General features: G+C 42.8%; 1 protein-coding gene across 1 annotated transcript; it reads left to right on the plus strand.

The window, feature by feature from the left end:
• Positions 1–1,149: 1,149 nt before the first annotated feature.
• ZNF367 (zinc finger protein 367) lies at positions 1,150–27,975 on the plus strand. Its single transcript, XM_080669041.1, has 5 exons — positions 1,150–1,625; positions 11,491–11,641; positions 21,623–21,742; positions 22,787–22,925; positions 25,415–27,975. Exons 1-5 carry the CDS (start codon positions 1,230–1,232, stop codon positions 25,635–25,637), a joined length of 1,029 nt encoding a protein of 342 aa, XP_080525167.1. The 5' UTR covers positions 1,150–1,229; the 3' UTR covers positions 25,638–27,975.
• Positions 27,976–27,999: the final 24 nt, after the last annotated feature.

A 27,999-nucleotide genomic window follows, 5' to 3' on the forward strand; every position in this document is an offset into this window, starting at 1 on the left:
AGCAGAGGCCTGGAGACTCGGGGGCGGGGGGTGGGGGGGGAGGACCGCCGGCGGGGGTCCTTGGGGCGACTTTGGGGCATCGGTCCCAGATGTGAGCGCGGACAAGTCCGAGTACGTGTCCTCTCCACGCCGCATGCAGGGGCCCTGGGAGACCACTTCCTAAGTACTCCACAAAGATGGAAAACCAATGCCCCGGCTCACAAGGTCCGGACTGATGCCCACCTAAGCCTGGGGGGAGTCGAGGGGCGAGGACAGGGTCAGTTCACAGCCAGTTCAACAGCTGGGCAGACGGAAACCGATTAAGAAACGGAGCACCTCTGGGCGTGTGGTGAAAACTTGTGTAGTGGGAAGGCTTCGGGCCCGCAGAGCCAGTGGCGGGAGCCGAGCGCCAGGACGGGTTGGCCCCTGGGCCCCAGACCTTTAAACTCCGGGCGCGCGGGAACCAGAGCCCAACAGCCACAGGCGGGTCACCCGCCAACCACCGCCCGGGATCCGCCTCTCGCCAAACGCTTGTCCAATCAGCAACTCTCTTGCCACCGCCCCTGTCCTTCCCTGTCCACGCGCGCCTCCGCCCCTACGATCCTCTCCCGGCCCGGCGGAGGCTGGGCTCCCGGCGGGGTGTCGGGGCGAGCGCTGACGTCGCACGCTCCCCGGGAGTTTCGAACGCAGTTGGCCTCCAGGCCAGAAAAAACACAAGAGCGGCGGCCAATGGCTGGTCAGGAAGAACCCGCGCGCGGCCCCGGCCCCGCCCCGCTCTGCTGGAAAGAAATGCAGGCCCGGCCATTGGCTCGCTTGATATGTCACTCCTCGCTGGGGCCACTGGGCAGGCGCCTCGCTGTGATTGGTTCCGCCCAGGCGCGAAATGTAACGCGGGAAAAGTCCGAGTGGGGACCGCAGCAGCAGGTTGTTATTTGGGGGTTCAGCGGCGTGAGTTTTGCTTTCCTATCCCCGCAAGCCGGGCCGCCCGCTGCTTCCCGCCTCTGCAGCCTGCTAGTAAAGAGAGAAGGGCGGGCTTGCTCCGGGGCTGGGGTCCGGCCCTGAACCCGGTGCCAGCCGAGCTGCCCCGCTCCATCGCTGGCCGCCGCACAGGAGGATTCCGGGAAACGTCCGCGGCCATGAGCCCGCGGGACTGAGAGCCAGCGACTCGGATCAGCGCGGGCAACGGGAACGAAGGGCCAGCCCCGGGCTCAGGGAGTGCGGCCGGCGGCGCTGCGTATCGGGGAAGGGCGATGATCCGGGGTGTGGAAGTGCCGATGGCGGACCACCCGCCGCCGCCGCCGCCCGTCATCTTCTGCCACGACTCCCCGAAGCGGGTGCTGGTGTCGGTCATCAGGACGACCCCGATCAAGGCCACGTGCGGCGGCGGAGGGGAGCCGGAGCCGCCGCCGCCGCTCATCCCCACCAGCCCCGGCTTCAGCGACTTCATGGTGTACCCGTGGCGCTGGGGCGAGAACGCGCACAACGTGACGCTCAGCCCGGGTGCCGCGGGGGGCGCCGCCTCGGCCGCCCAGCCCGCCGCCGCCGCCCAGCGCCCGGGGCTCCGCGGCCGGGGCGCGCCTCATCCCGCAGCCTCGGGGGGCGAGGAAGAGGAGGAAGCGAGCAGCCCGGACAGCGGCCACCTCAAGGTGAGCGGGGCGGGGCGGGGCGCGGGACCGCGGGGCGGTTAACGGCGCGGCCGGGAGCTGGCAGCGCCCGCGGACCCGGCGGGTGGGGCGGGGCCGAGTTTAAAACGCGAAGTTGCAGGGGCCGCGGCGGGGGCGGGTGACAGGACACTGACGTCACTGCCGCGCGCCAAAAAACGGGCCCCTGCGGGTGGTGGCGGGGCGGCAGCGCAGACGCGAGGGCGAGGCCGGGCGGCCCGGGCGGCCCCAGAAGGTGCCGGGGACCGGCGCTCAACCCGGGTCGCAGAGGCCGACCGCAAAGTCCGCTGGCCTGAGAGGGAGGGAAGTAGTTGCCCCCTGGAGCTCCTCGGGGTGCGGGAAGGAAGGGGGCTGCGCAGTTTCTGCTCCATCACCGTAGATACCCGGCCCTGGCCCCGCCAAAGATGCCTTGCGGAGGCAGCCGACGAGTGAGAGAAGACGTCGGGGAATCTTCGGCCACGGAACTCGGGCCCTCGCTGTCTTCCGTGCATCCAGCGATCTGCTTTGCTAGGTGCTGCAGCACAGTGGCATGCGACGCTGTTGTCGCTGACCTCGAATTGATCGACTCTGAGACTGTTTAGAGCTGGGAAGGGCGTGACTGCCTGGTTCAAACCTACATCTTACGGATTAGGCAGTTGAGGCTTAGAGCCTGGTGAAGGGACCTCCCCACGGTCACTCAGCTAGGTAGTTTGAGAGCTGGGCCTGGGGTTGAGTTTCTGTGGCTCCTAGTCCTGAAGCATGTGTTCGGGCTTCCTCTCTGCACATATATATACTTTGCTCTGTAGACTGTAAACTCCAGGAGGACCGGATCATTTCTCTCTGGTAGACTCTTCGACTTGAGTACCTTAAACATTGTAAATGTTGAGTAAAGGTGCTCAGTAATGAATGAGTGGTGCTGCTCTAAGTTACTATTCAGATTCTGTGTGTTAACTGGCTATATAAGATAAGCAGCTTGCCAAAGATAAAACAAGTAAATCATCTAGTCAGTGGATAAGTACATCTGTATTGGCAAATACAGTATTTATAAATTGAAACAAGTTTGATCATTTTACATTCAGTAGCAAAGATGTTGAAACTCCGTGTTGTTTGAGCCCCGAGGAAATTGATACACTTTGTGTTTCTAATGTCATTGTTATTAAAAAGCTATAAAGTTACAAAACTATGAGCTTTGACACACTTCAACTCTTGAAGCTGCACTTCAGTAAAAGTTTGAACAAGCAGTAAAAATGTTCACAATAGTGTTGAGTGAGTTTTCGAAGGAACCAGTTACTGTTGGCTATTTCTAGGTAGCCCTTAGTAAGATGGATAGGTATCCTAGATGTGTGTGTGTGTGTGTGTGTGTGTGTTTGTGTGTTTTCTGGTGTTTAGACCTTTTTAAAAACATGTTAGGTTATATGTTGAGCAACAGAAAGACATACACAAATACTTGTGGAAGGTTTTGGAATTATTTCATTAATTATAACTGAATCTAATTTGGGATTACCCAAGAAGATTAATGTTATCATAGACAAATGAAATCTGTATATATGTTTCTTTTGGCCTAAAACAGACTTATTTTCGCACAAACCTTTTATAAAAGTTGCTCACACAGGTTTGGATTTTATTTCCACCTCTTTTCAGAGCTAAAATATACTGGAAGTTATGAAGAACGTGTAAAAGTGAAAAGGCTGTTTTATATTTATATTTCCTCAATTTTTCATATTGTAACTGTTGATAAATTATTAGATGAATTGATTCTAACTTGTTCTTTCATCAATGAACAATCCAAATACAACTCCAAAATTTCACTCATTTAAGCTTCCTCACCTTGCAGGGTTGGGGTAGTTGGGGCAGGGTGGGGGGAGTCTGGATTATGCCTTTATTTAAGGAAGTTACCTAGTATGATTTGTGATCATATCCTCTAAAAAACAGGGTGGCCCAGTCCCCTTTGTTTTCCTTCCTGAAAGTACTTGTAGTTCTTAATCTCCACGTGAATCATACTGATTGAATCTGCTTACTTTTTGGGAAGATGGAAGACAAGTTTGCAATAAAGCTGGTGTTAGTAGCACACTCCGCTCTACCTCCTTCTCAGTATGAGGTTAGAGGCAACAACAGCTGTGGCTTTGAGAACAACATTTGTGTTCATTGGTTGTCTGTTGCTGCTGCTTCCAAGGGAGATGCCTGAGTCCTGCACACCTGGTATCAGCTTCTATTCCTCTGTCCCTATCCAAAACTGCCTCCCCTGCCTGTGGGGAGAACATCCACATCTAGCCACTTATTTTGGCCCCTAAACACAAGATTGCTTAGCACTTTTGTGGGTATAATTACATATTAGCATTATCTTCTATAGAATTTTGGGAGGGAAGGGCAGGTCTGATTTCCCTTTGCCATAAGGTACTCCAAGCCTCCCCACCTTGTGCCCTTGTACCCTCTACCCAACTGCACTAATGAGGTTGCTTCTCCACTGGCTTCTCTGTGCTTAGCCTCAGATACCATTCACCCTTCAGGACCTGTCAGCTGCCTATCCTGCTTCCCCTTTCTATCGTCACCTGAACTCTTGAACGGTCTGATGATAGCTGATTAGTACAGAGCAATTACTACCTTATTAAACATAACATTAACATAGTAGCTAGGCTCTGTGTTGAATGTTTTGAATTCCTTTCCCAATTTACCTTGTTTACTGATGAAGAAGGAATTAGAGAAAAGAGTCCCCAAGATTAGGATTAAGTTAATATCATATAGTAAGTGGCAGAACTGATGGGGCCTTCCAGAGCCCTTGCTCTTAATTCCTACATGATATTGCTCCCATGTATAACATGTATGAATTGACATTAGGGGTTTATTATATTTTTAATATTAAGCTAATGCAAGGAGACTTAACACATACTATTGATACCTGTCTATAGCTTAATGGAGATGCTTTATGAGGGTACAGACAATATAATAGATACATTCAAATTAAGACTTGGAAAGTTTTGCAGATAGGTCAAGGTGGGGGATAGAGTTAGGATGCAGGTGTGGGAGTCATAGGAAATTTGAATCTAAATCTGATTTCGAAAGGGGAAATATGATAAATTACATTTTCTCGTCAATGTACATATCCTCTCTCTGTGACTGATTTTCCTTTTCCTTCTAGGTTATTTGAGTACTTGATTTGAATTTTACTTTGTGTAAAAATGTGTCAAAGACTTTTAGCCTTTTAGTTTTTTAGTAATTACATGAATACCAAGTTTTAATACAACTTTATCTTTTAAAAATGTTTTTATTGATTTCAGAAAGGAAGGGAGAGGGAGAGAGAGATAAAAACATCAATGATGTTGATCAGCTGCCTCCTGCATGCCCCGCACTGGGGAGAGAGACTGCAACCGGGGCATGTGCTCTTGATCAGAATTGAACGTGGGACCCTTCAGTACTCAGGCTGATGCTCTATCCAATGAGCCAAACCAGCTAGGCCTTAATATAACTTTTTCTAAAGCCTAAGTAAATGTGTACATTATGCTAAGTGGGTTGAGAAATAACCCAAATTTTATTAAATAATTTTAAAGTTAGTTATTGGCATTGAGAACTCATGAAATAGTTTAGAAAACACTCAAAAGTCACTAATCTACCTCTGGAGGTATTAAGATTCTATTTAAAAAATTTACTGAAGTATGAAACATTCTTGGCAATTTAATCATCTTGCTTCTTTCTAGTAGCTTCTTTTGCTGCACTTGCTACATAATAGCAATGGGGTGTCTTAGAATTTGTTAACCTTTCCTTGCAAATCAAGCAGTCTCTACAAGATTTCTCTCTTAGGCTATGGGTATATTTGGTTGCTGATGAGACCATTATTGTCAAAATGGACCTGGAAATGTTTTGTTATCGCTAAGGCCAAAATGAAAGAGGTTCTTTTTAAGTAGCATTGCTTATTTTTACATGTATGGTTACAACGTGCTCTTTAGTTATTGATTTTAGGGCATTAGATCATTACTTACTTGCCTTGCCTAATTTTCTTAGTTCAAAGAATGCACTTAGTGGAGCCTTGTATATGGCTAAGATGTTGTATTTTTTAGCTATCTTTCTCATCTGGGAAATATAAATGTGTGGTTTGTAGCTGAAACAAGATCTTAAAGAGTTGCTGAAAAGCAGCCAAATGATTAACTTTTTTTAAAAATATATTTTATTGATATTTTACAGAGAGGAAAGGAGAGGGATAGAGAGTTAGAAACATCGATGAGAGAGAAACATCGATCAGCTGCCTCCTGCACACCTCCCACTGGGGATGTGCCCGCAACCAAGGTACGTGCCCTTGACCGGAATCGAACCTGGGACCTTCCAGTCTGCAGGCTGATGCTCTATCCACTGAGCCAAACCAGTTTCGGCAAATGATTAACTTTTTAAAGTATATCTTCCTCCTTACTAAACATGTTTGCTTATTTATTAATTTTTTACCAGAAACATTGAAAATAGAAATGGGTAATCTTAAAATGTTTTATATTAATGAACTGATCAGCTATTTGAAATTGTTATAGCCGGCCGCACATCCCAGCCAGCCCAGAGGTCCTGCCGTGCCTTTGGCCAGGACCTTACCAAAATGCCATTTCAAATAGAACACTCCATGGGAACCATGATGTTTACCTTTCACAAATTTGCTGGGGATAAAGGCTCTTTAACAAATAAGGATCGGAGAGTACTTGTGAGAAAGGAGTTCCCTGGATTTTTGGAAAATCAAAAAGTCCATGAGGCTGTGGACAAAATAATGAAGGACACGGATCAGTGCCGAGGCGGCAGAGTAGGCTTCCAGAGCTTCTCTTTTAACTGCTTGGTTCACCATCGTTGCAGTGACTGTCTGTAGTATACATGAAGCAGAAGGGAAAGAAGCAGGCAGCACTGAGCAGTTCTCCGCCCTGATAAGAGTTCTCCCAATCGGTTGCTTAAGGAATCTCTGCCCCACAGCTTTCCCTTGTATAAGCTTTGATGAGCAGATTGGGATCCTTAGGAAATCTATACTAATATATATAAATGGCTAATATGCTAAGTATCCGACCATTCGACTGTTCGACCAGTAGCTATGCTGTGCACTGACCACCAGAGGGCAGAAACTCAACGCACAGGCATGGAAACATGGAACAGACTGATGAATCTCAGAGGGAAGCGGGGAGGGCAGGAAGAGATTAACCAAAGATCTTATATGCATACTAGAGGCCCGGTGCATGTGTACCAGTGGGCTCCTTTGGCCTGGCCTGTGGAGATAGGGCTGAAACTGGCAATCTGACATCCCCTGAGGGGTCCCAGATTGTGAGAGGGTGCAAGCCAGGGCGAGAGATCCCACCAGTATATGAATCCGTGCACCAGGCCTCTAGTGTACAAATAAAATCCCATCCCATTTGACAAGAGAAAAAAAAGCCACTTAAAGCTAGAGAAGCTTTTGATTTTTATATTGCTTGCATCCTCTTGCCCTCAGTAAACACATTTTTTTTTATTTCCTAAAATAAAAAAATAAAATAATTGTAATCAACAATATATTTTTTGGTATTTTAACAATATCAGGAACCCTGGCTGGATAGCTCAATTGGTTAGAGCAGTGGTCAGCAAACTCATTAGCCAACAGAGCCAAATATCAACAGTACAACGATTGAAATTTCTTTTGAGAGCCGAAAACCGACTTCTGCGCATGGGCCATGAAGTTTCAATTGCATTGTACGTGCGTGCCCACACGTAGTATTTTGTGGAAGAGCCACACTCAAGGGGCCAAAGAGCCGTATGTGGCTCGCAAGCCGCAGTTTGCCGACCACTGGGTTAGAGCATCTTCCAATTCACCAAGGTTGTGGGCTCGATCCCTAGTTGGTGCAGTATAAGAATCAACCAATGAAATTCATACATAAGTGGAACAACAAATTGAAGTTTCTCTCCCTCCCTCCCACTCTTTCCCTCTCTCCTCCCCTTTCTCTCTCAATAAATATATATGTTGGGAAAAGGATTTTTTCAAGCAGAGGAGTTGTATCACTAAGGTTTTTAATTAAACTAATTTCATGTTCCATTTCTTAACAGAATCACCTATTTTTATGATTCATATGTTACATTTATTTGTTTAGCATTTTAAAAGCAATATTTAAAACAATTATTCATGATTTGACTATAACCAGCAACAATCTTACAATTATTGTGGCTCAATAAGTCATGACAACGGATTCTCTAATTTTATTCTGATCTCCCTTTGCTGATTCTGGATGAACAATTTTATCAAGAAAGACTAGTGCTACATGTAGCTAGTGAGGATTATAGCCAAGGAGTAAGAAGGTGAAGATGAAAATATTTGATAATCATCAATAATTGTCAAATTGATTGGCTAATTTGGACTTAAACATAAGTAAGTCAAGTTCCAATTAGGACCTTGCCAATTCTGAGTTTCATTATAAATGGAAACTTAAGAACCATGTGGTGATTTTTGAAGCTTGTGCTCAGAAGTCACACAAGTAATTTGCACTTGCATGTTATTGGCCAAAGCGAGTTATATGGCCAGGTATGCCTTATGGAGGCCCACAGTGAGAGAGGGCAGTGAATATCCTATCTAATAAAAGAGTAATATGCAAATTGACCATCACTCCAACACACAAGATGGCCACACCCATGTGGTCAGAGATGGCTGCCTCCATGTGGACACAAGATGGCCACCACAAGATGGCCGGCAGGGGAGGGCAATTGGGAGGGACCAGGCCTGCAGCGGAGGGCAGTTGGGGGTGATCAGGCCTGCAGAGGAGGACAGTTAGGGGTGACCGGGCCGGCAGAGGAGGACAGTTGGGAGGGATAAGGCCTGTAGGGGAGGGCAGTTGAGGGGGGACCAGGCCTGCAGGGGAGGGAAGTTAGGGGCAACCAGGCTGGCAGGGGAGGGCAGTTGGGGGAGACCAGGCCAGCAGTGGAGGGCAGTTGGGGGCGACCAGACCTGCAGGGGAGGGAGGTTAGGGGTGACCAGGCTGGCAGGGGAGGGCAGTTAGGGGGTGACCAGGCCAGAAGGGGAAGGCAGTTGGGGCAATTGGGCCGGCACGGGAGCAGTTAGGTATCGATCAGGCTGGCGGGGGAGTAGTTAGGGGGTAATCAGGCTGGCAGGCAAAAGCAGTTAGGAGCAATCAGGAAGGCAGGCAGGCGAGTGGTTGGGAGCCAGCAGTCCTGGATTGTAAGAGGGATGTCCGACTGCCCGTTTAGGCCCGATCCCACTGGGGATTGGGCTAAACGGGCAGTTGGACATCCCTCGCGGGGTCCAAGATTGGAGAGAGTAAAGGCTGGGCTGAGGGACACGCCACCCCCCTGGATGAATTTCGTGCACCGGGCCTCTAGTTTTTATAATAATATAACCTGCCATTGTGCCTTTGCACATTCCTTTTTTTTTTAATTGTGGCAAAAAATACAACATAAAATGTATCATCTTAACCATTTTTCAGTGTTAACTATATATATTGTTGTGCAGTAGATCTCTAAAACTTTTTTATATTGTAAAACTGCAACATTATACCCACTGAACTCTTTTCTCCCTGCCCACAACCCCTGGCAACCACAATTCCACTTTCTGTTTCTAAAAGTTTGACTACTTTAGCTATGTCATGTAAGTGGAATCATGTAAAATTTGTCTTTTTGTGACTGGCTTATTTACCTGAGCATAATGTCAAGGTTCATCTATGTTGTAACATATGGCGGGATTGCCTTTTTTAAGGCTGAATCCCATTGTATATACCGTATTTCTTTATCCATTCATCTGTCAGTGCACACTTTGGTTGCTTATACCTCTTGGCTATTGTGGAAATAGATTTTAATATCTAAAGAAATTTTAAAACATGATTTATTCTGTAAGGTAACTCATCCATGTTGGGATTGAGCTTTTCAAGTACATGTTTATAAAGTGTAATTCATGGACCTGGAGAGCATTATGCATGCTAAGTGAAATAAGGCAGTAAGAGAAAGAAAAATACCATGATTCCACTCATATGTGGTCCAAGATGGCTGCCCCCATGTGGACACAAGATAGCCGCCACAAGATGGCCTGCAGGGGAGGGCAGTTGGGGGCAACCAGGCCTGCAGGGGAAGGCAGTTGTGGGTGATCAGGCCTGCAGGGGAGAGCAGTTGGGAGGGACCAGGCCTGCAAGGGAGGACAGTTGGGGACCCAGGCCTGCAGGGGAGGGCAGTTGGGGGCAACCAGGCCTGCAGGGGAGGGCCGTTGGGGGTGACCAGGCCTCAGAGGAGGACAGTTAGGGGCAATCAGGCCGGCAGGGGAGTGGTTAGGGGGTGATCAGGCTGGTAGGCAGAAGTGGTTAGGGGCAATCAGGCAGGCAGGCAGGCAGGCAGGCAAGCAATTGGGAGCCAGCAGTCCTGGATTGTGAGAGGGATGTTGGTGGGATCGGGCCTAAACGGGCAGTCGGACATCTCTTGAGGGGTTCCAGATTGGAGAGGGTGCAGGCTGGGCTGAGGGACACCCCCTGCCCCCCGTGCCCAAATTTTGTGCACTGGGCCTCTAGTTTAAGTTGACTTATCTTCAAATTTGCTAACTTTTTTCTTTTTGCCCTTTTAAATCTGCCATTAGTGATCTCTAGTCAAAATTTTCATTTTAGTTACTGTACTTTTTAGTTCCAGAATTTCTATTTAAAAAAATAATTTCTGTTTCTTTATTGATAGTCTCTTCGTTGAAAGAGTGTTCTCCTGATTTCTTGTTATTCCTTGTCCATTTAAAGTTTTTCTCTAGTAACGCCAATGTCTGGTTCTATTAATTTTTCCTCTATATGGACCATGCTTTTGTTTTTTTGCATGCTTTATAATATTTTGTTGAAAACTGGATGTTTTAAATATTATAACGTGGTAACTCTGAAAATCAGATTATTCTCTCTCAGAATTTGTTTTTGTTGTTTGCTGTGGATTCTAGTTGTCTGGCAAGTTTTCTGGACTGTATTTGAAAACTATTGTTATATTTGTTCTCTAAAGTCTGTTTCTTTAGCTTGTGATCAGCTCATCTTTTGAGAGAGATCTCCTTAAATGCTTGGAGCCAAAAAAAGAAAGGGAAAAAACTTGTAATTGTTGCAGAATGGTTCTGTGCCAGCTCTTTTTCAAAGCTGAGCCACACTGTTTACAACTCTACCTTAGTCTTCATTTCCTGCTTGTGTTGAGCCTAACATCAGCCAAAGGTGAAAGCTTCGCGCCTTTTTAGGCATGCTTCCCACCTTGGGCAAGTGTGTGGCTTTCTAAATTCTGGGCATGCTTCCCACCCTGGGCTTTCTAAATTCCTATTTTTAGGATTCAAGGGCACTTTCCAATGCCCTAATTTCCCAAAGACACTCTTTCCCCAGTGTTTCCTCCCAGGCTTTTGGCATATTTGTTTGCCTCAGTTGAATTCTTTTGCCCCAGGTGGCAGCACATTGTCATTTGTCTCACAGAGGTTTTGAATAGCACTGTTATACCCCCGAGAGTTCTAAGTTAGAACAAAGACACCTTGCCTCAGTCCTTCAGGTGAAACAGACACAATTCTTTCATAATAATGTCTGCTCTGCTCTCTCTGGAGCCAGGGACTAGGTTCCCATACTGAGAATGAAGGCTGCTATCTTCAAGACCCATGTGTAGTAGGAGAGGGGCAAGGGCAAGTACAAAATGCTGTAAAGCTTTCCTACTATTTCAAGTTGCCTTTTTCTTGACTCAGTGTTCGCTGAGTTGCTGTGATTTCCTGGAGTTGTGCAGCTGATTGTGACAGCTCGATTTTTCAGTGATCTGGAGAGGGATGGGTCCTTGAAATATCTACTCTACCGTTTTTGGTGATGTCACTCTAGAAGGAGTTTAAAAAATAATTTATTATGATATTTTGCTAGAATGAGTGGAGTCCAAGAAATATAATAATGTTTATACAAATTGTTTACAGGATGGAATCCGGCGTGGTAGACCCAGAGCAGATACTGTCCGGGATTTAATAAATGAAGGAGAGCATTCGTCCAGCAGAATTCGTTGTAACATCTGTAATAGGGTGTTTCCACGGGAGAAATCGCTCCAGGCTCACAAAAGGACTCATACAGGTAGGTTGAGCAAATTTTAGAGAATGTCAAAAATAATACTCAACTGAAAGCTGATTTGATGTTTGGGCTTATAAATTTTTTTAGTTGCCTTATATTTTCTCATTGTAGTTTTTTTTTAAACAGGCACTGTGTATGTTACAGGTCCAAGGTGTGTGGGCCTGATACTTCAAAAGAAAGGCCAATATTCAATGGATCAGAGTTTTGAAGTAAGGAAAGGTTTATTGATCGAAAAAGCCTGACTTGAGAAGATGAAATAATTATCAAATCCATTTTAAGAAGAATCTGGAATTCAGGCATCTTTTATTGTTAAGGGAAGGGAGGAGGGGCAAGACAAGGGTGGTTGTAGGCAGGTAGGTGTTGAAAGGAATCCAAGGAAGAGTAAAATTTCCCAATCCCTTTGTTCCCAGTTGGTCCTGGTCCATTGACACCCACCCCTCCACGACCCCACTTTCCACTGCTCTGAGATCTCAGTCCAGTTGTGGAGGCTCCTGTGAATTGTACATTATTTTTTACCTCTTGGGGGTGTGGGGTAGCAAAAACTCTAGCTCATTTAGTTAGAGCATAGTCCCTGCTATGCCAGGATTGTGGGTTTGGTTGCCGGTCAGGGCACATACAAGAATCAACCAATGAATGCATAAAGAAGTGGAGCAACAAATCAATGTTTCTCTTTCTCACAAATCAATAAATAAAAATTTAAAAAAACCCAAAACCACAAGCAGAATTCCTCTAGTTAATTATCATAATCTATAGCAGGAGCAGTTAGCTGAAGGCCAAAAGAGAAAGGTAGTCACTGTTACAGGTAGTCAGTTTATTTTTGGTGGAAAGTGATGGCTTTCTGAACCAGGTGACTTCTAAAGTTATAGGGCAATTAATCTAGTAGTCAGAGGAATGTTATTACTACATTTAGTGTTATCCTTCTACCTATCTGAGTTTTACTTGATAGGCTCTTGTCTGTATAATTGTTTAAACTGACTTGTAGGCCATATACTAAAATAGTAATTGTCAAATTTTTAATAAAATTTCCAGAGCCCTCAGTGTGCCATGCAAGTGTTTGACCTAGTCATTAAATCCAAGCTGAAGCATAACTTTTCAGAATTAATGTATCATAGGCAGCTATTTCAAGACTAACATACATTGCTATTTGTATAGAGAAATGATACTTGAATTTAAAATACCATATAGAAAGAGAGCAAAAATATAGCATCCTTGCTCTTTCCACAGAGAAAGGTGGCCTCAGAAGAAGGAGCCTTATGGTTCTAGTCATGGTATCTAATAGTTCACAGTTGAGGAGACTGAGGTACCAAAAGGCAAATACCACTGCTTACACCCTCTCCTGTCCTGCAGTCTGGAGTTCTGCTGGCCCCTGGAGTAGTACATGTGCCTCGTCTAAACTGAGATGGGCAGTGTGTGTGAAGTACACTTGAATGAATAAAAGAGTAAATGATGTCCTTAATAATTTCTGATACTGATTACATACTGAAATGATAATGTGTTACATATGGTGGGTTAAATAAAATATACTATCAAAATTAATTTCACCTGTTTTTCTTTCCTTTTTAATGTGGCTACTAGAAGTAGTTTATACTTTATTTGTGTTGGGCACTATTGGTCTGGCATTTGGGTTTTTAACTCTTAGTCCCCTATTTTTCCCACTGTTTTTATGGTCATCACCTACTTCTTTTTTAGTTTTTAAAAAGACGTATTCTAATGTTATACTAGAATACAGCTAAATCCTTAGCTAAATTCCTGAAAAATGGTACAATTTAAATTTTGAATCATGAACTATGGTGTCCCAAGAAGTTTTGACTATGAACCATTCAGTAAAACAAGTGAATATCTGATTTTGAAAATTATTTTTTGTAGATTTTCACCTGAAGATATGTTTTCATTGGTTTTTTTTTTTTTTTAGAGGGAAAGAAAGGGGCGGGGGAGAGAAGTGTGAGAGAAGAGAGAGAAATATTGATGTGAGAGAGAAACATTGATCTGTTGCCTCCCATATGCGCCCCACTGGTGACTGAACCCAGAACTTAGGTATGTGCCCTGACTCCTAACCTTTTGGTGTATGGGACAATGCTCCAACCAACTGAGCCACCAGAAGGTAGTTGCTATGATAAAATTCTGCACTGGCCAGGGCAGAATCTTTGTATTTTTAAAAATATCTGAAAAATGGTGGCAGAGTAGGAGGATGCTGCACGGACATGCTCCCAGGAACAAGCTGGAATTAGAACTGAAATATGGAAAGGCTTCCGGAATAATCAACGGAAAATTCACAGGAGAGAACCATGATATCCAAGGACCAAAGGTGGAGAGCGAATAGAGACTGGTAGAAGGGGTGGAGGGGTGAAAGGGCTGGCGCCCACAGATGGCAACTGAAGTCCTGGAGAGATATCTCAGCTCTGGCGGGGTGCCACTGAGAACTCTGGGATCTAATCCTGAAGTTGGACTCTCCAGCAGAGAGCACCATACTGAGGAGGGTACTCACATAACAACTGGCTATGAAAGCAGTGGGGTGCTGTCTGCCAGGGAGTGGCAGCTGAAAGTTCGGGCACCCTCTTAAAGGGCCAGTGCACAAAAATTCCCTGTGGACTACCCACCTTGTGCTCTGGCAGAGGGAGGGTGAAGTGGACTGGAGCTGTGAGAGCAGAACCCAGGCCTGGGGAGTCAGGGGATAGAGCTCAGAAGGCAGACACCCCAAGTTTCCTGGGCTAAGTCATTCCCTCACACAGCGGAGGACATCTTTCCCACATAGACATATGCCTCGCCTGGGGAGAAGACAGTCGACACACACTATTGGAAAACCCCTTGCCCTGAGGCCACTTAAGAGATTAAAAGTAACAATTAGCCTCACCCTGTTGAAAAAAACTCACCACACCTGAGGACGATTGCCTGGGGGCAATTCAAGTCAGAATCCCATTTGTCTATAGACAGGTGGTCTCTGGAAGCTTTGAGTCTTTGATCCAATTAGTCAGAAACAGCCTTTAACACTGTCCTGCACTAGAGATTGAGAGGTATAGAGGATCTACCTAATACATAGTCACAAACCCAAAGAGACAAACAAAATGAAGAAACAAAGAAACAACCCCCAAATGAAAGAGCTATCGAATTCTCCAGAAGAAGAGATAAATGAAGCAGAGGTAAGAAATTTATCTGAAACAGAGTTCAAAGTACTGATGTTAAAAATACTCAACAGTATGGAAAAAGATATAGTAACTATGAAAAAAGAACAGTCTGACATAAAGAATGACATAACACAAAGAAAGAACACATTGGAAGGAATACACAGCAGATTAGGGGAAGCTGAGTATCAAATCAGTGAATCAGAAGACAGAATTGAAAATATCACTCAATTAGAGAACCAAAAAGAAAAAATAATTAAAAAACAGGAGGACAGCTTAAGGGAGCTGTGAGACAATATGAAACCTAACAATATTAGAATAATAGATGTGCCAGAAGAGGCAGAAAGGGAGAAAGGAATAGAGAAGGTGTTTGAAGAAATAATGGTTGAAAACTTCCCTAAACTGGTAAAGGAAAAAGTCATACAAATTCAGGAGGCACAGAGAACCCCAAACAAGAAGAACCCAAACAGACCCACATCCAGACACATCATAATTAAAATGCAAAAATTAAAGGCAAAGAGAATATTAAAGGCAGCAAAAGAAAAGAAAACTGTTACCTACAAAGGAGTTGCCATAAGGCTGACACCAGATTTCTCCTCAGAAACTCTACAGGCCAGAAGGGAATGACATGAAGTACTCAAGGTGGTGGAAAGCAAGGATCTGAGACCAAGATTACTATATTCAGCAAGGCTATCATTCAAAATAGACGGCCAAATAAAGAGCTTCCCAGACAAAAAAAGGCTAAAGGAGTTCATCATCACCAAGCCAGCATTACAAGAAATACTTAAGGGATTGCTAAGAAGAAGAAACAGAGAGAGAAACCTAGCCATACAGAATTAAAATGGCTATACACTGAGTGGCCCGATTATTATGATCTCTGAACGCATAATAATCTGGCCACTCAGTGTGTGTATATATATATACACACACTGAGTGGCCAGATTATTATGACCACCTGACGTTTGTAGGCAAATTAGCTGTACACTGCATCATATGGGATATGGAAGCTGAAGGCCTGTTCGAACACCTTTGCTGTCTGCAGTTACCAAGATAAAATGTCTCCAATTCGCACAGGAACACAAGGATTGGACAGTCGAGCATTGGAAAAAAGTCATGTGGTCCGATGAATCACGTTTCTAGTTGCATCATGCAGATGGCAGAGTGAGAATTTTGCGGAAACAACATGAAAGCATGCACCCCACATGCATGAGTACAACCCTTCAAGCTGGTGGGGGGGACAGTGTTATGGTTTGGGGCATGTTTTCCTGGCATGATTTGGGCCCTTTAATTCGTGTGGAACAACATCTGAATAGCACAACATACCTAAGTATCGTTGCTGATCAAGTTCATCCTATCACATTGATGGCATATCCCAATGGAGATGGCTTCTTCCAACAAGACAATGCGCCATGCCACAGTGCTTGTATTGTGCAGGAGTGGTTTCAAGAACATGATGGAGACTTTACCTTGCTTAGGTGGCCCCCACAATCACCAGATCTCAATCCAATTGAGCATTTGTGGGACAAAGTTAAAAGAGCCATCAGGGAGTTTAATAAGGGGGGAAACCAAGATGGCGGCATAGGTAAACACCTAAACCACTACCTCACACAACAATTTCAAAACTACAACTAAAAGACAAAACGGACATCATCCAGAACTACAGGAAGGCTGGCTGAGTGGAAATTCTACAACTAGAAGGAAAGAGAAAAGCACACTGAGACTCAGAGGAGCTGTGGAAGGCAGAGGTACGGAGGCGCGTGCACAGAGAGGGAGGCGCGTACACGCGGAGAGGACTGGCAACTGAGTACGCAGCTGGCTTTCTCAATTGGGAGGGAGACAAAAGCTCCCGACTGCTCTGAACTCCAGTTCCGGGCAAGACTCTGGGGACCCAGACTCATACGGGGAAAAACTGGACTGTCTGGCAGCGGGCAAAACTTGAGGGTGGTTTTCTCTCAGAGGTGCTTGCAGTGATTACTGCAGGACACTGAGACCCAGGGGCCTCTTAGGGTAGGGCTGACGGGAAGCCATTGCTATTTGCTCTGCCCTGAGACCCTGCCCCATCCAAGCTGAGCGCAGAGGCTTTTGCATATGAATAGCCTGGTCCTTTGAATTCTAATCTTACCTAACAAACTGCAGCTGAGTCAGTGAGACCCAGAACATCCAAAAGAAGGCTCAAGGCCCCGCAGCAGCTTTCATTGCTTCACAGCTGGGCCTCATCTGGGCACCTCCAAAACCCAAACAAAGAAGAGGAATCTGAAGATCTCTCCGTAGCTCCTGCTGGGTGGCCTCAGGCAGAGGCTAAATTAGCACCTCCTTGGACATCCAAGAGCCAGTGTACCCAGGGGTCAGAGTGGGACCATCCAGATTACAACTCCTCAGATCCATAAGGGACACACTCTTGTTTCATAAGAGTGTCTCCAGCACAGAAGTTCTCCCATCATAGACACAGCTGATCCTCACAGCCAGTTGGCCTGGAGGTCAATTCCTCCCAGTGATACCAACAACAATCAAGGCTTAACTACAACAAGACTGTGCACACAGCCCACAAAGGGGTGCACCAACAGTGTCTACCTCAGGTTAACTGGGGAGGCTGAGCCACTGTGCCCTATAGGACACCTACCACACAAAGCTACTCTACCAACTCAGGGAAGCAGCCAAAATGAGGAGACAAAGATACAGGTCACAAATGAAAGAAATGGAGGGAAGCAAATGACTGAATATAGAGTTCAAAACCACGGTTATAAGGTTTTTCAAGAATTTTCTAGAAAAGGATGATAAATTTAGCGAGACCCTTGAGGATATGAAAAAGGACCAACTAGAAATTAAACATACACTGACTGAAATAAAGAATAATATACAGAGATCCAACAGCAGACTAGAGGATCGCAAGAATCAAGTCAAAGATTTGAAATACAAAGAAGCAAAAAACACCCAACCGGAAAAGAAAAAAGAATCCAAAAATATGAAGATAGTGTAAGGAGCCTCTGGGACAACTTCAAGCATACCAACATCCGAATTATGGGGGTGCCAGAAGAAGAGAGAGAGCAAGATACTGAAAACCTATCTGAAGAAATAATGACCGAAAACTTCCCCCACCTGGTGAAAGAAATAGACTTACAAGTCCAGGAAGCACACAGAACCCCAAACAAAAGGAATCCAAAGAGGACCACACCAAGACACATCATAATTAAAATGCCAAGAGCAAAAGACAAAGAGAGAATATTAAAAGCAGCAAGAGAAAAACAGTTAGTTACCTACAAGGGAGCACCCATACGATTGTCAGCTGATTTCTCAACAGAAACTATGCAGGTCAGACGGGAGTGGCAAGAAATATCCAAAGTGATGAATAGCAAGAACCTACAACGAAGATTACCCAGCAAAGCTATCATTCAGAATTGAAGGTCAGATAAAGAGCTTCACAGATAAGAAAAAGGTAAAGGAGTTCATCACCAGCAAACCAGTATTATATGAAATGCTGAAAGGTATTCTTAAAGAAGAGGAAGAAGAAAAAAGTAAAGATAAAAATTATGAACAACAAATACATATCTATCAACAAGTGATTCTAAAAATCAAGTTAATAAAAAATCTGATGAACAGAATAAACTGGTGAATATAATAGAATCAGGGGCATAGAAAGGGAGTGGACTGATAATTCTCAGGGGGAAAGGGGTATGGGGGTGCGAGAAGAGACTGAACAAAAATTGTACACCTATGGATGAGGACATTGGGGGGAGGGGTTAAGGGCAGAGGGTAGGGTGGGAACTGGGTGGAGGGGAGCTATCGGGGGGGGGAAAAAGAGGAACAATTGTAATAATCTGAACAATAAAGATTTATTTAATAAAATTAAGTGAGCATATACTTTAATTACAAAAAAAACAAACAAACCATCAGGCAGCTGGTTCCACAACCATCAAATCTCACAGAACTGGACAGTGCTATTCATCAGGCATGGTGTCAGATTCCTTGCATCACCTTTCAACATCTTGTGGAGTCAATGCCAAGAAGAATCGCTGCAGTATTGAAGGCAAAAGGCAGCCCAACAAAATACTGATGGGGTGGTCATAATAATCTGTCCACTCATTGTTTGTGTATGTATGTATATGTGTATATATATATATACACACACACACACACACACACACACACACACACACACACATATATATATTAGAGGCCCGGTGCATGAATTCGTGTATGAGTGGAGTCCGGCCAGCCTGGCCAGGGGGAGGGGACATGGGCTGTTGGCCGGCCTGCCTGCTGGTCGAACTCCTGTTCGAGGGGACAATTTGCATATTAGCCTTTTATTATATAGGATATACACTGAGTGGCCAGATTATTATGTGTTCAGAGATCATAATAATCTGGCCACTCAGTGTAAATAACTACCTCTCAATAATAACCCTAAATGTAAATGGATTAAATGCTCCAATCAAAAGGTGTAGGGTAGCTGAATGGATACAAAAACATAACCCAACTATATGCTGTCTACACCTCAAAACCCACCTCAAAACAAAAGGCACACGCAGGATGAAAGTGAAAGGATGGGAAAAAAAATTTCCATGCAAATGGAAAAGAAAAAGAAAAGCTGGAGTAGCAATACTCATATCTGACAAAATAGCCTTTAAAAGCAGCATGCTAAGCAAAAGAAGCCAGTCAGAGAAAGATAAATATCATATGATCTCACTCATTTGTGGAATATAAGGAAAAAGAACTGATGAACAAAAATAGAGCCAGAGGGGGAGGAAAATATTCTAGAAATATAATAGAAGAAATCTTGTTATTTGCAGATTTTTAATATTTCCTACAACTTTTGTGATATCATAATATGTTATTACAGTTTTGGTAATATTATTATACTTAGAATCCTTTTCTTGAAATATTAATGTTTATTGCATGTAATATTACATGTAAGATCATTTTTCTTGAATAATTGGTGTTTACTGCATGTAACATTTAAGATCGTTTTTCTTGAAATATTATGGTTTATTGCATGTAACATTATATTATTTAAAATCGTTTTTGTTGAAATAAAAAGAAAACTGGGAAAAAATATAATTAGTTTGAAATACCCCAAGTAATTGGTTTGCAGGCTGTGGAGTACATGTTGCCAGTGTAGATAAGATTTAAGACCATGTGGCATAATGAAAAGATCTCTGAGTCCCAGTCCTGATCACTAACCCACCGTGAGTCACCTGATACTTTCAGGTGTCTGCCTGCTATGCTGTCTGTCAGGAAATTGAGCTCAAGATCATGGTATAGTTAAGCTCTAATAGTATATACTTTGTAAAAAGCTTCTCTCTTACTCTTTTAATAATCCCCCTATCTCCTGTGTTTTATTAACTTGTGTTCAACTATCACAACCATTTAGTACATTTCTAAATAATGAGAAATTTAGGGAGGACTGGTTCCTGGTCTTTGAGTTGTATTGGAAGAACCAGTATATAATTGTTGATCAAAGAATAATTTTTCAAGAAATAATACATTTAATTATGATTGAGCAACATTGTTGAGCACTTTCTCCAGCCTAGCACTGTGTTGAGTATAGGAAATAAAGTGAGTATGAGGTATGGGGCATCTTTGTATAAGGAGAGTTCCATGATACATGACAACACAGGATACTAAGTGAAAGGATACAGAGCTCCATTATTTGGAGGTAGGAGGAATTTCACTGAGAGCCTACAGGATTGAGAAGGTTTGAATGGGCAGAGAAGATGGGATTTGCAAGGAGTAGAACAAGATGAGGAACTGCCTGGCTGGAATGAATCTCAGGGGTGAAGTAAAGATAAGCCCTGCCCCTTAACCCAGTAGCTACATTGCACACCTTAGGGTACCATTTAGAAGTCAGCAGATAAATTTTTTTTTTGGTTAATCCTCACCCAAGGACATTTTTCCACTGATGATTTTTTTTTTTTTTTTAGAGAGAGTGGAAGGGAGGGGGGAGAGAGAGAGAGAGAGAGAGAGAGAGAGAGAGAGAGAGAGGAGAAACATGTCTGTGAGAGTGACAACACATTGATTGGTTGCCCTCCGCAAGTGCCCTGACTGGAGTCTGCAACCGAGGTACATGCCCTTGACCAGAATTGAACCTGGGATCCCTCAGTACGCAGGTCTACCCTTTATCCACTGATCCAAACTGGCTAGGGCTCAGTAGATAATTTTTATTTGTCCAAAGAGTGTAGTAGGGTTTGGGGTGAGTTCGGAGGTAGTTGCTATGACAAAGGCAAGAGTTCTGTGCCAGCTATTTTGGAAGTACTATGCAGGTGGAGTGACTAGAGGACAGCCAGGGTTTGTTCGAGGTGGAGGGGCTGCCAGTTGACCAGGGCAAGTTGCAGGGGGAAGTAGGAGTGGGAGACATTGTAAAGAATCCGAAGGAGGTGATTTGGCTTATGGGGAGGAGAAAATACGGGCTAAGCTGAAGATGATAACTTCCAGGATTTGAACCTGGGTACCTAAAAGCTCAAGGCCTAAGGAAAACACTGCTCCCAGTGGACAGCTGCTTCAGAGCATGGAGTGCTGTCTAGCATTTTCACTTGCAGTTCTAGAGAGGCTGACGTGTTTAATTGTTGTTTGGCAGCATGACCTTTATCAGGGGTGGGGAACGTCTGGCCCCCGGGCTGTGTAAGGCCCGAGAAATCATTTGGTCTGGCCCTACCAAGGCAACTGCAGGCAGGACTCAAAATTCAATAAATCTAGGAGCTTTTTTCATAGCAACATAAATTTATATTAAGTGAATATTATAAATAACCAAATGGCCCTTAGCAGAAAAAAGGTTCCCCACCCCTGATCTATATAAAGATTGATTCTCAGCCCCTGCCCCTTCTTCTAACCTTATTTTCTCAGAAATAATATATCACATCTGTCTACATAGGTGAGAGACCCTACCTGTGTGACTATCCAGACTGTGGCAAAGCCTTTGTTCAAAGCGGACAGCTCAAAACGCATCAGCGCCTTCACACAGGAGAGAAACCTTTTGTTTGTTCAGAAAATGGTATGATGTTAGGAGTTAAGTTTATCTAATAACTAGTAGTGAGTTAGTAGTTAAAAAATACCTTTTGCTTGAATTTTTGGGGAGGAGAGTTTTTTAATCAAGATTTTAGAAAACATGTTTAATTTCTGGGGAAAGATTGATTTTTAAAATATTATTTTTAGGTGAAAATCTTAAAAGGCAAATAAAAATACTATATTCAGTTGTAGGCAGTAGAAAAACCTATGAAAGTAAATACAGCCTTTAGAGTAGGCTTTTACTTTGATTTTAAACATTTTATCTATTAAACTCAAGAAAGCATATTGTCTGCGTTTTCAGTGAAGGGGGAAACTTCTATCTTAACACGCCACTGTTAGTAATTGCGTGTCACTTTTCTGAAGTGATTTTCTTAATCTCTTATCACAGTTTCTTAAGATGTTTTTCTTGTGCACATTTTTATGCAGTTATAATTAAAATTCAATGCAGTTTTGTTTTGTAGCTCTATGGTTTTATTATTGTCAGTTACAGATGTCTTCAGGCTTTTTCACCTAGTGAATTTGCTGAAGCATATACTAGTTATATCTGGATTTCTGCCCTAACCCCCACATTGTTCAAGAGTCAGCTGTACACACTGATTGCCTTATTGTTTGATATCGAATATTTAATTTGTTTTAAAAATTGTTTGTTACCAACAAAGCTAAAGGTCACGTTTTCCTACTTAAACTTTGTTAAAGCTTTGTTCATCTTTTGGGATGTTGCCTTATGAGAGAGCCTGAGAATAGAATCCCAGGGTCAGAGGGTTTGACCATATTTATGACTCATGCAAATGAATCACTTCGCAGTGGGGTTGCATGCATTTATAACGCAATGACCAAGAGGTGAAAGACCAGCGCCTGTCCCCCTCATGAGCATTGATAAAATACTGTGCTTAGGGTTTTATTCCTCCTCCACGTTATAGAATGCTAAGTCTCATTGTCTTATTTACTTTCCTGGTTATCAGTGAAACAACGTTTCCCATGTCTGCCTCAGGTCCCGATTCTAATGAGTGTTCCCCTCTGTGCTTTGTAGGCTGCCTGAGCAGATTCACCCACGCAAACCGCCACTGTCCCAAGCACCCTTATGCCAGGCTGAAGCGGGAGGAGCCCACTGATGCTCTCAGCAAGCACCAGGCTGTGGACAACCAGGCTGCTGCCGAGTGGTTGGCAAAGTAAGGCTCTCCCTGGACCACTGCCACCCCGCGCGTGGGCTGCTGTGGGGACTTCCGAAGTTCTCTCATTTTAAATAAGTTGCTTCTATATACATTTTATGAAATAACTTGAAATGCTGCTTTATTTTCTTAAACCACAGAATTGTTAGGAGTGTTATTAGGACTGTGTGTGATAGAAAACTATATGATATTAATTAGTCTTGAGTGCCCGTACCACAATTTATTTTAAAAGCAAGAGTTTTCCCTCATTTAAAAAGAATATTTAATACATATTTCATTTGTGTTTCGTGCAACCCCTCTTCATTTTCTTATATTAGAATTAGATCTGTGCTGATTATTATGGGGATATAGGTATATCCATATTTCCCCATATCTATAGATACAGATATAGTATGTGGATAGAGCTATATATAGAGAGATGTTCCGAGAATCACCCAGTTTAATTTTTTTTTAATGGCAACAAGGTGGTGGTGGGGGGGCAGTATAAAAAATGTTCCCTAAGGATATTTTGATGTAAGGAGTCATCCCTTTTATACAAACCACCAGCAGCTGACTGTGCCACTCCCTTGCTTTCTCTGCTTCCTCTGCACTTGGGATAAAGTCTAAGCTCCTGAGTGTGCTTCCGGAGCTCTGCCTCCCTCTGGCACTGCCATCTGGGCTCCTGGTTTCTCAGCACCACTCTCCCTGTGGTTTCTGGGCCTTCGTGCTCACTGCTGCCTCTGCAAATATGCTGGCTTCCCTCCTCATTTAGCTACATGGCTTATTCTTCATTTCTTACTCAGGTTAAAACTCATTTCAGGAAGTTCTTCCTTAACCTGCTCACCAACCCCCAAAACACAAGGTTAGACTCACTTAATAGATACTTTTAGAACACACTGTATTTTCCCTTTCAAGACTTACATGGTACACTTATTCACTCACTCAGTGTCTGTCTCCCCTGCTGCACTGCAAGCTCCACAAGGGCAGGGCTTATGTCTGCCTTGCCCCGGTATCACTTCCTTCCTCCCTTCCTTCCTCCCTCTCCCTTCTCCTGGCTGGCCTCCACTGCCCGTTATCTCTAATTTGGTCCAAGCCAGAAACCTGTTGGTCATCCTATCTTTATTCTCTCTCCCATCTACTTATGGAGTCTACTTCCTTACAACTCTCACATTCAGCTACGTCATCCCTCTCAATCCATTCTCCATGCTGCTTCCACAGGATCTTTCTAAAATGCTAGTGTGATCCTCAGTATGAAGTCTAAACCCTATTATGGCATTCAAAGCCCTTCCTTACCTGGTCCCTGCCGACCCAGTTAAACTTATCGTTTGCCACTCTCCTTTTCTAGTTGTCCTTCAAGTCAGACTGAACTATTTGCATTTCTTTTTTTATACCTCTTTGAGTATAAACTTTTCCAGTTTGAGTAGTCTGGATTTCCTGACATCTAGTAGTTGTCCTTTTTTTGTATCTAATTTTAAAAACAGGTTTACTGAGGTATAATTGACATATAATGAATTGTACATATTTAAAGTGTGCACTTTCACACATTTAGACACATGTATGCATCTGTGAAATCATCACCCATCAAGATCGTGAACATACTCATCACTCCCAGCAGTTTCCTCAAGCCCTTTCATAATCCCTTCCTCCCACTTCTACCTGAACAACACTGACCTACTCTTGTCACTATAAACTAGTTTACATTTTCTAGTGTTTTATACAAGTGGAGCCATACAGTATGCACTCCCTGTTTGTCTGGCTTCTTTCACTCAACATAATTATTTTGAGATTGATCCATGTGTCAGTAGTTCATTCTTTTTTATAACTGAGTAATAGTAATCCATTGTGTGGATACACTTCAACTTGTTTATTCAGTCATCTGTTGATGGGCATTGGGTTATTGCAGGGTACAAATAAGGCTGTTATGAACATTAATATACAAGTCTTTGTAGGGGCATTTTTGGATGTAATGATACTGTCATTTATTTCTTTAATTTACCAAGTTTGCATTTTCTCTTGTGAATCACCAGTTGGCCATGTCATAGAATAATGGTGGTGTTCTTAAATTTTTGAATACGTTCTTTATGTTACAGATATTAATCTGTAAATCATATTTTGTAAGTTTTAAGTTTCTCATAGTTAACTCAGTCAGAAGTCACCATCCCTCTGTGGATAGTGTAAGTAGGTTTTTAATGTTTATTTGTTCTATACCTTAGTGCATTTTACATATGATCTTTAAGGCATAGTTTAATGGCAAAAACACTGATTAGAGAGTTGAGTATGAGACCCAGAACTGCCAGTTTTTGAAAATCTGAGGAAGTCCCTCAACTTCTTGAACTTGAATTGTTTCCTCTGTAATGAGAAAGGTGTATAATAAACGTGAAATCATCCTGTAACTTTTGGGACTAAAATGCATTGAATACCGTGGTAAAGAACCCTTTTTTTAACAAGCAAAGTAAACCTTTGAGGCTGTCCTACATACCCTCTGATTCACGCGGTTGCATGTCCCATAGGTATTGGGAAACGAAAGAGCAGCGCACCCCCACCTTGAAAGGAAAGCTCACGCAGAAGGCGGACCAGGAGCAGCAGGACCCTCTGGAATACCTGCAGTCGGACGAGGAGGACGACGAGAAGAGGGGGGCCCAGCGGCGGCTGCAGGAGCAGCGCGAGCGCCTACACGGAGCCCTCGCTCTCATCGAGCTCGCCAATCTGACCGGCGCGCCGCTCCGCCAGTAGCCTGCACACTGACTCCCACTGTACAAAAGTACTGCCCAGCATACTTCAGAAGTAGATCCTTGGGCATAAGCTAAGCACCTTATTTGCTTACCATAGGCTGCTATTCTGTAGAAATTGATGAAGAATGTCATTGCCCCAACATATGGGGTGAGAGAGAATTGCACTTTTTTTTATATGGTAATGGATTGTTGTAAAGTTTAAAATATTTTGTAAATATGGGACTTTTAGTACAGGGTAGGAAACTACGTATTGTGGGAAGCTAGATTTTGCAAGTTTAATGCATTCATTGGAAGCAGTTTTCACAGGAAGCACTTTCTGAATAAGACACTTTTAGGGGAAAAAAAAACCAACAAAAACAGAATGGGACATGTAGCCAAAGAAGGTTAGGAGAGATTATTTATAAGAACATTTTTAACAATGTGTACTAGTACGTTTAACAATACTGTCAACACTGAAGTAAGTGAGAAAGTGTAAGATGTGTGTAAGATGTTTTTAAATTGCAAAATAGTGTGACTAATAAGACTAGAGAAATGGAAATCTGCCTATTTCAGAAGATGTCCTAAGTTATGAATTTTGAAAGAAAAATAGATATTTGAAGATCTTGGTAAGATGCATAATAGTTCAGGATTTTTAAAATTGGAGTAAAATTGGTCTTATTCTATCTTTCTGAGGCTTTACAACTTACTATGATGTTTAGTTTTGAAAAGCACTTGTTATCCCTCTCTTAACTTGGGAACTTTTGCACATTTCATATTTCTCATTTGCTGAAATTGAGTGGTTAATCTTGCAAAGTCTAGGTAACCTGGTAATTTTTTTTTTTAATATGGGCCCTGTACTAAGATTTGGCACTTGGATTTTTATTAATAAAAGGGACATCTACAGGGTTGTTTTGTAGTGAACTGTTTTAGATCTTTTGTTAGCAAACACTAAATTTCAATTGTACTGCTTGTTTAGAATTATTAGCAAATGAAAGCCTCCTATTTATATTTTCAGTGCATAAAGCCACCTTTTTGCTTTTCAGAATAACATGCCAAGCTATTTTGTGCTCACTAAATTCAACTATCAGTTAAACACTGCAGAAAAGATTAGCTACTCAAATAAATAGGCTTCTGGGATAGTTTTAACTGCATGTGTGTTAACTTGAAGGGTGGTTTTAAACCATTTTTCCAAGTAGATGACATTTTTAAACACCACTTTATGTACTGAAGCATGAACAGAAAAATCAAGAGCTGAGCGGTTCACCTCCTTTATGTAGGCATAAACCTCGATCATTTTAGCTTTTGTTTTAAGCAGAAACTAAGTAACATGCACAACAGAAATTTTTATGGATTGCTGAATTGGAGTAAACCTCAGAATAATAGAGGGAAACCTGGGCTCTTCAGCGCCTTTTACTTCGTTTTTGAATTGAAGTAGTAGCCGACAGATATGGTTTAAACATTATCTAAAATATATGCTTCTTTCTCCCCAAATCCCAGTGTGTTGCAGTCACAGTTTCACATATGTAGCTGTGGGGAAGGGGAGGGATGAAATGCCTTGAAAAGGAGCAAAAGTGTGAAAGATGGTAACAAATAATGTATATGATGAGGACATACTTTACAAATGTAATCCTCAGTACAGTAAATTACAGATCTTGAAGGATTTTTTTAATAAGAAAATTTATATTTGTAATGGTCTAAGAATTTTGCTTGTAATCTGATATATAGAATTTTAACTTGGAGCACTTATAGGCACAGTAAAAGAGACTATAGCATTGAATTTTCTTGGTTTAGCTGTCAACATTTTTCTCTAGATTTTTCCTCTCAAGTATGAATTAAATGAACTATAAAAAGCAACACTTATCAGTCTTGGGAAATTTAAAATTTGATGAAATTACATAAAGAAGGAAAATGTTAAGAATTTTAAAAATACAAATACTTGCCAATTCAAAAATAATACAATTTAAGGCCTTCAAAGGTAAGAGTTTTTGTTTCTCTGGTCAGCTTTTGTCAACTACAATAGTTATATTCACAAACATTCTTTATTTGTATAATTGAAAGTTTCAGAAATGATTACAACTATTTACTATAGAAATATTTAAAATATAATACTTCAAAAGTAGATTCTTGGGCATAAGCTAAGGATTTTTTTGATATAAGCTATACTTGGACAAAATACATTAGCATTTAAAATCTGAGGTGTGTTAGGACTGCTTTTTGTTTTAAAAATGTGGTTTACATTCAAATTTTTGAAGTTTTATGCTTCATATGGCTAAGTTGTAGTTTGGCAGAATTAACAGCATAAGAAATAAACATGCTGTAATTTGAAAAGATGCTTTGAATAAAATTTTAATTTACAGTTTAAAGTACATGCTCATTCTTGAACC

Source organism: Plecotus auritus (assembly GCF_963455305.1).
Source record: "Plecotus auritus genome assembly, chromosome: 5".
Taxonomy (NCBI): domain Eukaryota; kingdom Metazoa; phylum Chordata; class Mammalia; order Chiroptera; family Vespertilionidae; genus Plecotus; species Plecotus auritus.